The following is a 13,844-nucleotide window of genomic DNA, read 5'->3' on the forward strand; positions in this document are numbered from 1 at the left end:
AGGGTGTTAGCCCAACTTGTTGTGGCCTCACCCTACCAGCCACGGTGGGGTTCCTAGGCTGCCTCCTGCTTCTAGGGTGTCGGTGCTGCTCTGGACCCAAAGCTCCGGGTTTGAGGCCTCCAGAAGCCTCTATAATCATAGACTCCACTAAATCTTCAGAGAACTGGACATGCTGCCTGCTTGCCCATCACCACCCCATCTCGGAGTTTCAAGGGCCCTTTATCTACAAGAACAGGGTGAAGCCCCTGGGAGATGGTTAATCTTGGTTGTCAACCTGACTGAATTTAGAATTAACCAAGAGGCACACCTCTGGGCACATCTGTGAGGGATTTTTGCAATTGTTAAGTGAGGAGAGCTACCCTAAATGTGAGCAGCATTCTCCAGCGGCTGCCCAGGCAGGAGCAGGGCTGAGAGATGCTTTTGTTGCCTCTCTCTCTGGCAAGTCTGTCTACCTCTTCGCTGCCATCTTTCACTTACATCAGAACCCAACGTCTGTGAATTTGAGGCCAGCCTGGGCTACAGAGAGAGTTCCAGGGCTGGCACCAAAACAACACAAAGAAACCCTGTCTCGAAAAACAAAACAAACAAACAAACAAAGATATCCAGTTTCTTAGACCGCGAAACTACTGGTTCTCAGCCTTTCCAGGGTGCAGACAGCCACTGCTGGGTGACCCAGACTGAATCGTGAAAGTCAACATAATATATTTACTTATTTGTTTTCATTCTATCAGTTCTGTTTCTCTAGAGAACAGCTAATACATCCACTTACCACTCATGTCTGACCACAGCAGATATGACAATAATACAGGAAAATCAGCTTATATTAAATATTCCACACATCAAATCTTAAGTCCAACAGGGGTACCAGGCTAGAGTGACTGGATCTGCTAACTCCACCCCCCAAAATGAACTGGCGTCTCAGGGGAGCAGAGTCCAGAGGCAGGCTCCTTCTCCTGGCCAGTGCCCAGCTCCTTGGATGCTATCTCCTCCCTCCATCTCTCCATGGTCACCAAGCTGCACGTAGGCTTCTTTTCCGATCTTTCGCTGAAATATGTAATCCAAATCTAAGCCTCCTTTTTTTCCTTTCTTCTACAGCTCACCTTAGATCTGATCCTCTCTCTCCCTTGCTGCCTCAAACCTATTTAGATAACCGCAGGGACTGAACACATATCCATTCCTTCCGCAAGTAATCACAGAGCAAGGAATGTGCCAAGCAGAGATGGGAGGCGGGGCACCACGGCGGACGCTACTCTACAGCTTAGTGCACGGACAGGGACCTCTATGTCCTGAGAGTGACCTTCACCCGGACTGGCGTTCCTTTTCCTCTCCCAGCGAACCTGAACGCCTTTCTTTGCACCTGTTGTTCTCTCTGCCTCACGCGTCCTTTTCAGAAATGTCACCTCGGAAACGCCTGCCCTACTACATGTCTTCAACGTTTCCTCAAACTCCTTTCTTTCTATCCTCACTGGCCTCCTGCTGCACCCAGTCGGCCGAATCCCACCAGCACAGAGAACGCGTCTACGCGATCATCACTACAACCAGAGAGTTTTGACGGCACGAACCCACCATCTGTACCAGCCTGTCCCTTTAAGATAGCGCGGCTTTACTTTGACCCTCGGCCGCCTCGGCTGTATGGCGCAGCGCTCCCTGCAGGGTGCATAACCTTAGGTTCTACGAACATCGAAAGCGAGGTACTCAGAGTCAATAAAAGAGGCGACCAGAGCAGCTCCTTTCGCAAAGATCCGCTAGACGCCAAAAGGTGCAGCCCTCCGGTCCGGGTCAGCCAATCACCCGTGCGCTCCAGGATGCGCAAAACGAGTCCCGGCAATCTTAGCTTTGCCTCCGCTCAGGGCAAAAAAAAAAAAAAAAAAAAAAAAAAAAAAAGAAAACAACAAAAAAAAACTTAAGCGTTGCGAGGCTCCTCCTATAAACAGTCGCTGTCCTTTAATTCTCCACTGCTCGCGTGCATTGGCTGAGAAGCTTTACGTCATCGCTGCGCGACGACGCAGTGTCTTCCCGCTTCTCAACTCTGACGACAGAGTTGCGCCGGCCTCCGGGTCTGAGAAGAGCGGGAGGAGGTGGCGGCCTCGGGAAGATGTAAGTTGGGGAAGGAATCCGGCCGCATCCGGCCTTCGGGGACCTTCTGCCAGGCTTGGTGGGGTGCATCGTGGAGCCGGTTGCGTCTCGCAGCCCCGCAGGGCGGTAGCGGCCTGCCGGCGAGGCGCAGAGCCCGAAGAGAAAGAGTGGTTCGGGTCGGGCGGAGTGGGAGGCGTCGAGGCCGCGGCCCGGAAGTGGTCGAGGCGGTCGCAGACGGAAGGGCGATCCCGCATCGTTAGCTTGGCGGCGGCCAGCTCAGCTTGCAGGACTCCCGGCAGCTGCGAGCGCCGCCTCTTCTCTTGTTTTCTTGTCTAGCTGGAGACCTAGGCTCGCCACGGCAGGCCCTACCTGAGTTGTGAGTGGAGAAACAGGGTGGGAGGCGAGGTCGATATGTGTGGCCGGAGCGGACGGTGCCGATTGTGAACCGGCCTAAAAGGTTGGCTTCCTTTTGGATCTCTTTCCACGAGTGTTTATCGAACTCCTGTGTGCAGTTTCAGCTCTGGGCCTTGAGGGTCCGGCCCAGGGTGGACTTGAGCACGGTTACCGAGCTCAGAAGGGAAATACTGGAAGGTTATGGTTTAGGGTGGAGAGACGTGGTTGTAGGCTTGCTCTCTCTACCTCGTGTTATTTCGTAGACACCGGGTCTCAAATGTGCTTTTGTATGTAGAGAGTGTTTTGAAGATCGCCGAAACGGCCTCTGCTCCAGATTTCACTAATTGTTTTCTCCTCTCTCTGGCTGTTGGACGCACACCTTTCCGGAGGATGGGAAGGTGACCAAGGCCCTGAGCTGTTACCTGAACTTGGGAACAGAGAACCTCACCTTTGCTTTCTACCGCACCCAGCAAAGTGTTCGCTTTCTCTATGGTTCATAATTTGTAGACTGCTTAAAAATCACGGATTCTGCTTGTTTCATTAAAGTATATTCCGACAGGTTGGGGTGGGGAGGTGCGCAAGCGAAATCTCTTCTTTGCCACTGGTAGCTATGGAGCAGTTAGGTGGCAGCCCAAACTGAAATGTTAAAGCACATACCAGATTTAAATAACTTAGTATGAAAGAAACACATTTAGTGTATATGTTACAGAGGTAATAGTTATTATCTTATTAAAAACTAATTTTGGGAACCACATACTACTTTTAATCCCAGCACTGTCAGGTGTCTTGAGTTTGAGGCCAGCCTGGTCAACCCCGGGCGATTGAGGGCTGCATAGTGAGACCATGTCTCAAGGGGGGGGCTGTTAATTTTGGACTGTCAATCTATGTCAGTAGTGGAGTCCTTGCTGAGTACACCAGGCTCTGAGGTTTTTTAGTTTAGTTTGGTTTTGGGGTTTGTTTTTTGGGGGTTTTGGTTTTGTTTCTGTTTTTGAAACAGTTTCTCTGTATAGCCCTGGCTGTCCTGGAACTGGCTAGCTCTGTAGACCAGGCTGGCCTCAAACTCAGAGATCTCCTGTCTCTGCCTCCCGACTGCTGGCATTAAAGGTGCGCACCACCATTACCCAGACAGGCTCTTGAGTATTATTCCCCAGCACTACAAGAAAAAATAAGTCATTCACCAGTTTTGATATGGCTGCAAGGAAATTTGAGGCTGTGTTCATGGCTCACATTCTTACTGACAGTGCTGCCCTATGTGAGCTCACCCAAAAGTGATCTTAAGGTGAGCCGTTCCAGACTTTATTAAACATTCAGAATCGTGTGTAATGAGGTAATGAGGATGCAGGTGTTGAAGAAACTGCCCTCAGCTGTCATTTAACCTCAAGGTTTTAGCTGGTCAGTTCTCAGGCTAGTTTAGCTAAGGCTTTGGGAGCTGATGTCAGGAAAGGTGAAGCTCTAGCAGCAGCTCAGTGGTGGTCTGCTTCTGCCTACTGTGCATGAGCCCTGGTTTCTGTCTCCAGCCCCATATATGAAGTCTGTAATCCCAGGTGGAGGCAGGAGGATCAATGGGCAAACATTCCTGCATAGAACATTTGAAGCCAGCCTGGGCTCGAGGCCTTATCTTTAATAAAATACACCTTTAATCCCTGCACTTAGGAGGCAGAGGTCAACCTGGTCTACCTAGGGAGTTCCAGTTCTGTTAATGTAGTTGGAGCTACATAATAGATCCTGTCTCAAAAAAAAAAAAAAAAAAAAAAAACCCACCAAAGTTATAAGAATAACAGTGGGTGCCAGCCAGACATAGTGGCACACACCGTTAATCCCAGGACGATCTCTGAATTCAGGGCAAGCCTGGTCTATAGAGTGAGTTCCAGGACAGCCAGGGCTATGTAATAGAGAGATCCTGTGTCAATAAACAAAATTGTAAGAGTGAGTGTCCTGACCAGGATGACAACAGTGAAGCATGACACCAAGCACAGGCATGCTTGCTTACTCCTGACCCTGAGCTGCTTGTGCTCCCCGGTGGGCATGTCTAGTATATTTAGGGCAAACAGCTTGAAAAGATTTGATAGCCCTGGAAAGGAGCTGTATAGGAATCATTTCCCATGTTCCATTTGTTTGTCCAAAGGCAAGGGCTCTTCTCTTTTGGGCTAGAATACTTATTGAGCAGCATTTAGAAGTGCCCTGTCTCTCAAATCAAACTCCAAATGCTGTGTTCTTTCTCCCTGGGTTACAGTTGAAGATGAGAAAAGAGAGTTAAGATACATCCTGAGGCCTTGGATAGTATTTTGCTCCCTAAGAAGAGGGCACAGGGAGCAGTTTCTATTTTATTGTTACTGTTATTTAGCATATTGCTAATAAACCTTTACACTGCCTGTGAGATCTCACCCCATTCCAAGTCTCAAGGTGGAGAAAGAAAGAAATACATATTTGTGCCTACCTGACTGCTGCCTGGATCCAACAAGTCACATCTCCCCGTGTTTGCATTATAGTTTACCCCCTGATAGTCTTACCTTTTCTTGCTCCCCTCCCCACCCTCAGGACTTCTTTGTGTGGCCCTCTTGGCTGTCCTGGAGCTAGCTCCGTAGAGCAGGCTGACCTCCATCTCTTGGCCTTCTCTGTGTCCCAAGTGCTGGGATTAAAGGTGTGTGCCACCACTGCCCAGCTTTAGGACTCTTCTTTATGCTCTTGTGTGATGTTTTGTCCATTTGTGTCAGATATTTAATGTTTTAGTGCTTGTCACTCAAGATGACCTAGTCATCACTCAGTGTATCCCCCAAGGGAATTATGGCAAAAGACAAATAAATCTGAGCCTGTTGGTTAATCTACAAATTGGGTTTTTCTCCTCTGAGGCCATGTGGTATCTAGTATTTTGAAAGCCGCTTACGGGTGGCTGGCTGGCTCATTATCAAACTTACCAGTGAACTCTGGTGTTATATGCAGGCTCTAAAATAACAGTGATAGGTACAATTACCATCCCCGTTTCATTAATGAAAACAATGAAGAATCTTAATATTCCTGTACCTTAGACGTGTAATAAATTTTGTATTTTTTCTCCTATTTAAAAAACGACAAACTAAGGTGGCCATTCCCTTTGTGCCTCCCTGAGGAGATGAGGGCTGTCCTCTCCCCAGTGTGCAGGCTGTGTAGACACTTGGCTGTTTGCTGTGTTCCCTTGCTCTCTTGTGTGTTCAGCTTTTTGTTGCAAAGTGGATTTGTTGCCTTGTCAATTCGTTTACTCTATTTAAATCCTTTTATCTTGTTACTAGGCTGCTCTTTGGCGTAAATTGCAATCGATTAGGGATCGTTTCTCAGACTCGAGTTAGAAGTGAGAGTTCAGATAAGTGAGGCCGACATTGCTGCTTTGAACACCTCAGAAGGGGAGAATGGATTTATCAGGAGTGAAAAAGAAGAGCTTGCTAGGAGTCAAAGAAAATAATAAAAAGTCCAGCACTAGGTAATCCTTCTGTAAGATTTTTCTAGTGCTATTTTGGGGGTGCTTGCTGTTCAGGGACCCTCAGAGAGGGGAGATTTTGTGTTCTACAGTGAGTGTCCTAATACACAGATGGTTTTGTGATCACCTGGGGTCCTAGTATTCCCTTTGGACCCCACTACTGGGTTGTACTATTTCAGGGTTTGATCAGGGGAGCTTGCAACCTCACATTCTTCCTCACCATGCAGGGCTCCTTCTCCTACCAAACGCAAGGACCGCTCTGACGAGAAGTCCAAGGATCGCTCTAAAGATAAAGGGGCCACTAAAGAGTCAAGTGAGAAGGACCGTGGCAGGGATAAGACTCGGAAGAGACGGAGTGCTTCAAGTGGGAGCAGCAGCACCAGGTGGGGCCGAGGGCCACTGCTGCAGCTGTGGCGGCCAGAGACCAGCCTCGGGGCTGAGTCCTTCCCTTGGGAAGTGTAGAGAACGGCTGCCCTTCTGTGTTCCCACCCACAAACAAGATGCTCTTCGCCAGAGTGCACTCAGGGAACTGTTGAGTTTATTAGGATCACCTACAGTGCAGTGGGTCTGGCCCGTACTGCAAGGAGTGTGGGTGATAACTCCCCTGTGGTTGTGTTGATGGAGTTCCCACCCCTCATAATCCCCTACTTCAAGCCATGTGCAATTAGGGCAGAATTGCATGCTGCAGCTGGTTGGGAGAGGTGGCTGGATCCTCCGTGGGGGTCCCTTGAGCCTCCCCGTCTCTTCCTTTCAAGAGACTAGCCCAGCTGTGGTGATTGGTGAGCAGGCCCAGGTGAACTGAGAGGGACAGCAGTTGGCTGGGAGGATAGTCTTGTATAACAGGTGTTCTGCAGGAGCTATCCAGCAGGATTTCATGGGTGCCTGAAGCTTGCCACGTGAATTGAGGCCAAGGGAAGGCTACCTTTTCTTCACTACTTTCAAAGCAACCAGACCCTAAGGTTGTTGACAAGACCCTAAGTTATGGCATGTTGGTTTTGAGTTTCATCTCATTATATATGATACATGGTCTTGATAGGTAATGTATGTTTATGGATATCAACTCTTCTGTGATACTAAGAGATGTGATGTTTAGATGACATGAATTGTTTTTCTTGCAAGTATGTATTCATTCTTTCATTCTGAATTGAATTGGATGACTTCAGTCTAGAATCTTTTTAAGTATGTGAGTCTTGCCTGCATGTGTGTATGCATACCATGTATGTACCTGGTTCCTTCCCACAGAAGCCCGAAGAGGGCATTGGGTACCCTGAAACGGTAGCCACAAGCAATTGTGAGCTGCTCTGTGGGCGCTGGAAGCCGCACCTGGCTCCTCTGCAAGTGCTCCTACTTGCGGAGCTATTTTTTCAACCCTGAGCTCCTTTTGGGTAGTTGAAGACGTGCCCGAGTGAGTCTACCTACAGCCCTGTTGAAGGCTGAAGTGGTGATCCGACAGGCGTCGTTGCTGGTGAAAGCAGTGACTAACGTTAGAGAGCCAGGAGAGCTGTTTCCTGCCTGGGTGGTCTTCTGTGTAGAGTGTGACTCTTGCTCATGGACTCTGGTGCCCCCACCTTTTCCTCAGGTCTCGATCCAGCTCCACCTCCAGCTCGGGCTCCAGCACCAGCACAGGCTCAAGCAGTGGTTCTAGCTCCTCTTCTGCGTCCAGCCGCTCAGGAAGCTCCAGCACTTCCCGAAGCTCCAGCTCTAGCAGCTCCTCCGGCTCCCCAAGCCCTTCTCGGCGCAGGCATGACAACAGGCGGCGTTCCCGCTCCAAGTGAGTCCAGGAGAGCTAGCCTGCTCATTGATTACCATAGTTATTGGAAAAGTAGGCCAGGGGCTGACGAGATGGCTCAGCAGGTAAAGGTTTGGCTGCCAAGCCTATGACAGCCTGAGTTCAGTCTCCAGGATCCACATGGTGGTGTGTGATGACTCCCACAAGTTGTCCTCTGACTTCCACATATGCACTGTAGCACACAAGTACTAGTAATGTGAATTTCCCTTTAAGTATATCAAAGAAAAGTGTGGTGGTGCATGCCTGTAATCCCAGCAGGATGGTCGGAAGTTGGAGGCCATCCTGGTTTGCATGTGAACCTGACTCAATAAAAAAAGTGATCAAAGAAGTTAGAGGGCAGGATGTCTCAGTAACCGTGCTTGCTGCCAAGCCTATCAACCAGAGTGCCCATCCCTGGAATGCACATGGTGGAAGCTGAGAGACCCAACTCCTAGGTTATCCTTTAACCTCCCCACGTGTTGCCCTGGTCCATGCCCACACGGAATAAAAGTTAAATGTATGTGCTAATTTGAAGGGTTTCTAAATCAGGGATAATGTCTTAGTGTTCTGTTGCTGTGAAAAGACACCATGACCAAGGTAGTTCTTATAAAGGAAAGGGCTGGCTTACAGTTCAGAGGTTTAGTTCATCATCATGTGGCGGGAAGTGTTGTGGCATGCAGGCAGATGTAACAATTCTACGTCCAGATGTGAAGGCAGCAGGAAGAGAGACACTGAGCCTGTCTTGGGCTTGAAACCTATAAGCTCACCTCCAGGACTCCCAACAAGACCACACCTCCTAATCTTCAAATAGTGCCACTCCCTGATGACTAAGCGTTCAAATTTATGAGCCTGTGGGGCTATTCTCATTCAAACCACCATAGGTGATATAAGTCAATTGGTAAGGAACTCTTCTAGATCAAGGCTGTTCAAGCTGAATAGAAACTTCACACTATTTGTTGCTGAGGCAGGGTCTCACTAGGCAGTGCAGGTTAGCTTTGAACTCCCAGTATTCCTCCTGCTGTGGCCTGGGTGCTGGGATTTTAGGCATATACCACCACACCCAGCTGATATTTTTCCTTTTTCAGTGCTGGGGACCAAATCTGGGACCTTGCCCTGAACTCGACCCTCAAACCCATTATGGTTGATGGAAATTGGAAATTTCTGGGTATTTTTGTATTTTCAGATCCAAACCACCTAAAAGAGATGAAAAGGAGAGGAAAAGGCGGAGCCCTTCACCTAAACCCACCAAAGTGCATATTGGGAGGCTCACCAGGAACGTGACCAAGGTAAGAATCAGATCCATGAGGCGTCTGGGCGGGTGGACAAGCTGGTGTCTGGCAGCAGGTGCACTAGAATGTAGTCCTTCTCTCTGAGAACTGTGTAGTCCATGACTTGATTGGAATGCTGCTTAATTCTTTTGAATGGTCTTGATCTATTACACTTAGGTCCAGGAGACTTTGGCCCCAGTGACACATCTTGTCAAGTTGCGGATGTTTTTACACTGGAGATTTACTCAGCATTTAGTGGATTCCCTTTGACCATTAAATAATAGATGGGAAAACAAGGATGTGACCCTTCTTTCTCTCTCCAGGATCATATCATGGAAATATTTTCTACTTATGGGAAAATTAAAATGATTGACATGCCTGTAGAAAGGATGCATCCTCATCTGTCCAAAGGCTACGCATATGTGGAGTTTGAGAACCCAGATGAAGCGGAGAAGGCGCTGAAGCACATGGATGGAGGTGAGTGACCCTGTGGCCACCCTCCACCCTGTCACCTCTGTCCTCACAGATACCTATCTCATTGATTGCCTTGGGGCTTCTGAGTGAATCTCAGTGGAGCCCTTTGTAGAGTCTGGTTCTTACTCGGTAGGGTGTATCACCAAGAGCATGTTTTCTGAAGTACTCACTAGTCCCAAAAAGAAAAAGTCAGCAAATATGAATAAATTAGCAGTTTCGGGATTTTTCAGTCTGTTAAAAACCTGTTGATCGGTTGGGGATTTAGCTCAGTGGTAGAGCGCTTGCAAGGCCCTGGGTTCGGTCCTCAGCTGGGGGGGGGACGACAACAACAAAAAACCTGTTGATCAAGTGCAGCTTTTCTTACAAAGAATATATTTGCCATTACATGGGAATATTTCTTTAATCATTTTGAGAATCCTTTTCTATTTTGCCAACATTTCAGCATTTTTAGGATTGTTTTGCTACATGATACATATACTGAATGCACACAATGTATCTATCTCTTGAGAGTGCTTTTTTTTGTTTGTTTGTTTTTGTTTTTTTTTTGGTTGGTTGGTTGGTTGGTTTTTCGAGACAGGGTTTCTCTGTGTAGCTTTGTGCCTTTCCTGGAACTCACTTGGTAGTCCAGGCTGGCCTTGAACTCACAGAGATCTGCCTGCCTCTGCCTCTCGAGTGCTGGGATTAAAGGCGGGGTGTGGGGGTCTCTGTGTAATCGCCCTGACTGTCCTGGAACTAGCTGTGTAGTAGAGCAGGCTGGCCTCCAACTCATGGAGGTCCTCCTGCCTCTGCCTCTTGGATGTTGGGATTAAAGGCATGGGCCACCACCTCCAGGCCAGGCGGAGTGTTCCTTGGGAATAGTTTTGGTGGTCAGTTTTCACTTTGTCTTCAAATAAGCATTTTAGAGAATACAGCGTTTGTGTCTAGTGTAGGATGTAGGCGGCTGAGACTGAGAACAGGCAGATTGCTATACCGTCTGGGCCGTTAATCTGTGCCGGGCGAACCTTAAGAGTCGTCAAGTGCCTGTTAAGTTTACAAATATCTAAAAGTTTTAGTTGTTGTTGCATTACTGTTTTTAATGATGGCTTTTTAATGTGGATTTTCTTTGATACTTAGCCACTTTTAATTCACTTTAGGCTCCCTCGAGTGTTTCAAGAGTTCAGCATAATCTACCTGTGTCGTTCATTCATATCAGCTCAGGGCCTGTGAAGCACACCTTCTCTTTCAAAGTCTACCTGTCATCTGGTATTCCAGAGTGAGCATTTGCTAATCGGTTAAAAATTCAGGGAGCTAGAGACAGCTAGAGTGGCCTTCACTGGCAACTGGCTAGATGGTGTATGTGTCTTATCTGTGGTTCAGTTCTTCATTGGAGCTGGTTTGGTTGTGGGCCAGCGGCTGGGTTTAGTTATGTTAAACCCCTGGAGTGAAATGAGTGTGCCTGAATTAGCCTCTGGGTACCGCACGGTAGGAGCTGTACCCTTGGTTGACCCTGAGGAGCTAGTCTACACCTCAGTGTGCTTTGCTTTTTTTTCCTCTGAGACCCTCTCAGTTCCTGAGGTTTGTGTCCTGCAGTGCTACCTCTGCTTTTGAACCGTCCCTAAATTTTTTCTTTTCTTCCCTTTTATTTGGAAATTAGTTCATGTAGATTGCTGCAGAAGTCTTCAAACAAGTGTTCCCCAACCCCCAGCCTGAGCTTCCCACTCTCCTTAAAAAAAGGAAGTTCAGGGTCACATGTGGTGACCCCTTTAATCCCAGCACTTGGGAGGCAGAGGCAAGTGGATTTGTGAGTTCAAGGTTGGTCTGGTCTACCTAGCGAGTTCCAGGGTAGCTAGGGCTGTGTAGAGACCCTGTTTCAAAAAAAGAAGCTCAGCTGCTGGTGTCACCTTCCTGCCCTTGAGCCAGCCCTGTGCTCTCTTGTCACTGTTCCACTGCTGGCCCTCTGTGTCTTCTGCCCAGCAGGTTTCAGCACAGTCTTCAGTGTGTGGGCTGTCTGTCTTCCGGGCAGTTGGTCCAGTGCCTCCATTAGTGTCTCTTAGATCTCATGCTCTGTACTAGCTTTTCCTGGGGTTTCTAGGGTTATCTTACGATTGTTTGCCTTGGTCGGCTGAGCACCTGCTTGGTGCTTGCCTGGGGTAGGTGGGTTTTGTTTTGTATTTGACACAGGGTCTCCCTATGTAACCCTGTCTGGTCTTAACCTGGACCTTGCTATGTAGACCAGGCTGGCTACAAATTCTGAGATCCACCTGTTCTGTCTGCCTCTCAAATGCTGGAACTAAAGGTGTGGACTACCATACCTGCCTGCCTCCGCCTTCTGAGTGCTGAGATTTCAGGCATGTGTCACCACACCATCACAGGTGTGAGTGTGTGAAGTATTTAATAGTAGAGATTTTATGCTTTTGCCCCTTTTTTCTACAGGACAAATTGATGGCCAAGAGATCACTGCAACTGCTGTGTTGGCACCCTGGCCTCGGCCACCCCCACGGCGATTTAGCCCACCCAGGAGGATGCTTCCGCCGCCACCCATGTGGCGCAGGTCACCCCCACGGATGAGAAGGAGGTGAATTCATTTGGAATCGTCCTTGGCCCATCTGGCTTATGTGATTTATAAACCTAAATGGCTGTGATGACTTTGGGGTCCTTCAATGTTGCCCATTCCTTTGGGGTTGAATGCAGAAAGTAGGTCAGCAAGTAGTAGCCCTTGGTCAGAGAAAGAACAGTCAAAATATGTGTTGTTGACAAGCAGTGAGACCCTTCAAGGAACCACCTCTGGAGTCTGAGCTAGCATGGGTCCCATGAAACCAGATGTCAGCTCTCTGCCCTTGGTGAGGGCCCTGCTGGGCATGGTGGCACATTCCTTTAATCCCAGCTCTCAGGAGGTAGAAGCAGGGGATCTCTGAGTTCAAGGACAGCCTGGTCTACACAGAGAAACTCTGGAAAAATCAAAAAGAAAAAGACAACAGGAGGGGTTAAGAGAGGAGCTTTTAGGTTCGGATATAGCAGAGGCCACAGCTCATAGGCTGTAAACACATTTAGAATTATCTAGAAAAGGTCGGTTTGCCCCACAGCTGTGCTGCTCGGAGCTTTTGCTTTTAGCTGACTTGGTTTCTCTTCCTGCAGGTCTCGCTCCCCAAGGCGCAGGTCTCCTGTGCGTAGGAGGTCTCGATCTCCTGGCCGCCGCCGCCATAGGAGCCGCTCCAGCTCCAACTCCTCCCGATAAGCAGGGACCTTGATCGTACCTCTGTAACTTATGTTTCCCCAACTCAGTTTTGTCCTTTCTCTAGCCAAATGAGGGTCTGTAGGGAAGGATCCCATACCAGGTGGGCTTTGAAGACAGCAGTGGAGATATTTCCTCTGCAGGAGGATTCTGGCTGCAGAGGTAGTGTTGATTCGGAACTGTGCCCATTGAGGTACCCTGTAGTTTTCTGGCTAGAAAGTTCACCCTTCCAGTTCTTGAGAATCTGCTTGGTAGCAGAGCCACCTGGGACAAGCAAGCCTTCAAATGGCAACACACCGTTTTCCACAGGTGACCTGGGACCAGTCAGGCAACCTGGCCGTGCCCTTGCCGAGTCCCTTCGGAGTCCTCTTCAACTTGTAGGGTTAAACACCTTTCTCTTTTCCTGTCCCCGTGTCTCTGTTACTCTGAAATTGGTGAGCCAGTTAGGGCTACAGGGTCCTCATGGAACCTACCGCCACCCTCGTTATCACCTGCCATTCACGGTGATGTTGCAGGTTAACCTTGGCAATGTATACATTGCTTCTTTTTGCTTTTATTGTACAGTCAGTACTATAAAATTTGTTTTGAGTTTTATAACTTTGTAGCATTTTAGATGAGGTTGTGTTTGTACTTGTGTAGAGGAAGGACTGTTGAATAAACCTAGGATTAGAATGCACATTGATTGCTGGTTTCACTGCCTCTTTCTTCTTAGTCCAGAATAGTCAAGATTTGTGGTGTCAGCCCAACTAAGAACTCGTGTTAGGCTTAATTCCAAAGTGGCATTTCTAAAAACTCTCGGCCAGGGGACTCAGTGAGATTGCTGCTGCTACGTTGGGAAGATATGGGGATCATTTTCTTTTCTGTCTCATACTGATCTGAGTTGGTGGTGTGGCCCAGGTTCTGAGTCTATACTCACACAACAAAAAAGACTGCCAGGAGACTTAAGAGGAGAGTAAACGTCGAGGTTGCCCTCACTGCAGTGCACACGCCACACAGCTGGCTGCTTTTATCTGTGGACTTTCGGTATTGACACAAATCAAAATGAACTCTTGAGAGGTTGGAGATGTGGCTCAGGGGTTAAGAACATTGACTGCTCTTCCAGAGGTCCTGAGTTCAATTATCAGCAACCACATTGTGGCTCAAACCATCTAGAATGAGATCTGGCGCCCTCTTCTGGCGTGCAGGCATACATGCAGACAGAAC

At 48.4% G+C, this 13,844-nt stretch overlaps 1 protein-coding gene across 4 annotated transcripts; it reads left to right on the forward strand.

Moving 5' to 3' along the window:
• The first annotated feature begins 1,948 nt into the window (after positions 1–1,948).
• On the forward strand, positions 1,949–13,323 carry Rnps1 (RNA binding protein with serine rich domain 1). Of its 4 annotated transcripts, XM_028853889.2 has the most exons (9): positions 1,991–2,097; positions 2,413–2,533; positions 5,736–5,923; positions 6,148–6,303; positions 7,500–7,691; positions 8,872–8,974; positions 9,280–9,433; positions 11,843–11,984; positions 12,545–13,323. In XM_028853889.2, the coding sequence occupies exons 3-9, from the start codon at positions 5,853–5,855 to the stop codon at positions 12,642–12,644; spliced, it is 918 nt and encodes a 305-aa protein (XP_028709722.1). In that variant the 5' UTR covers positions 1,991–2,097; positions 2,413–2,533; positions 5,736–5,852; the 3' UTR covers positions 12,645–13,323. The 4 variants fall into 4 exon arrangements, with proteins under 4 accessions (XP_028709725.1, XP_028709722.1, XP_028709723.1 ...); XM_028853890.2 differs by lacking the exon at positions 2,413–2,533 and having other exon boundaries at positions 1,995–2,097; XM_028853891.1 differs by lacking the exons at positions 1,991–2,097; positions 2,413–2,533 and adding an exon at positions 5,069–5,110.
• The last annotated feature ends 521 nt before the right edge of the window (positions 13,324–13,844 follow it).

Source organism: Peromyscus leucopus, chromosome 8b (assembly GCF_004664715.2).
Source record: "Peromyscus leucopus breed LL Stock chromosome 8b, UCI_PerLeu_2.1, whole genome shotgun sequence".
NCBI lineage: Eukaryota > Metazoa > Chordata > Mammalia > Rodentia > Cricetidae > Peromyscus > Peromyscus leucopus.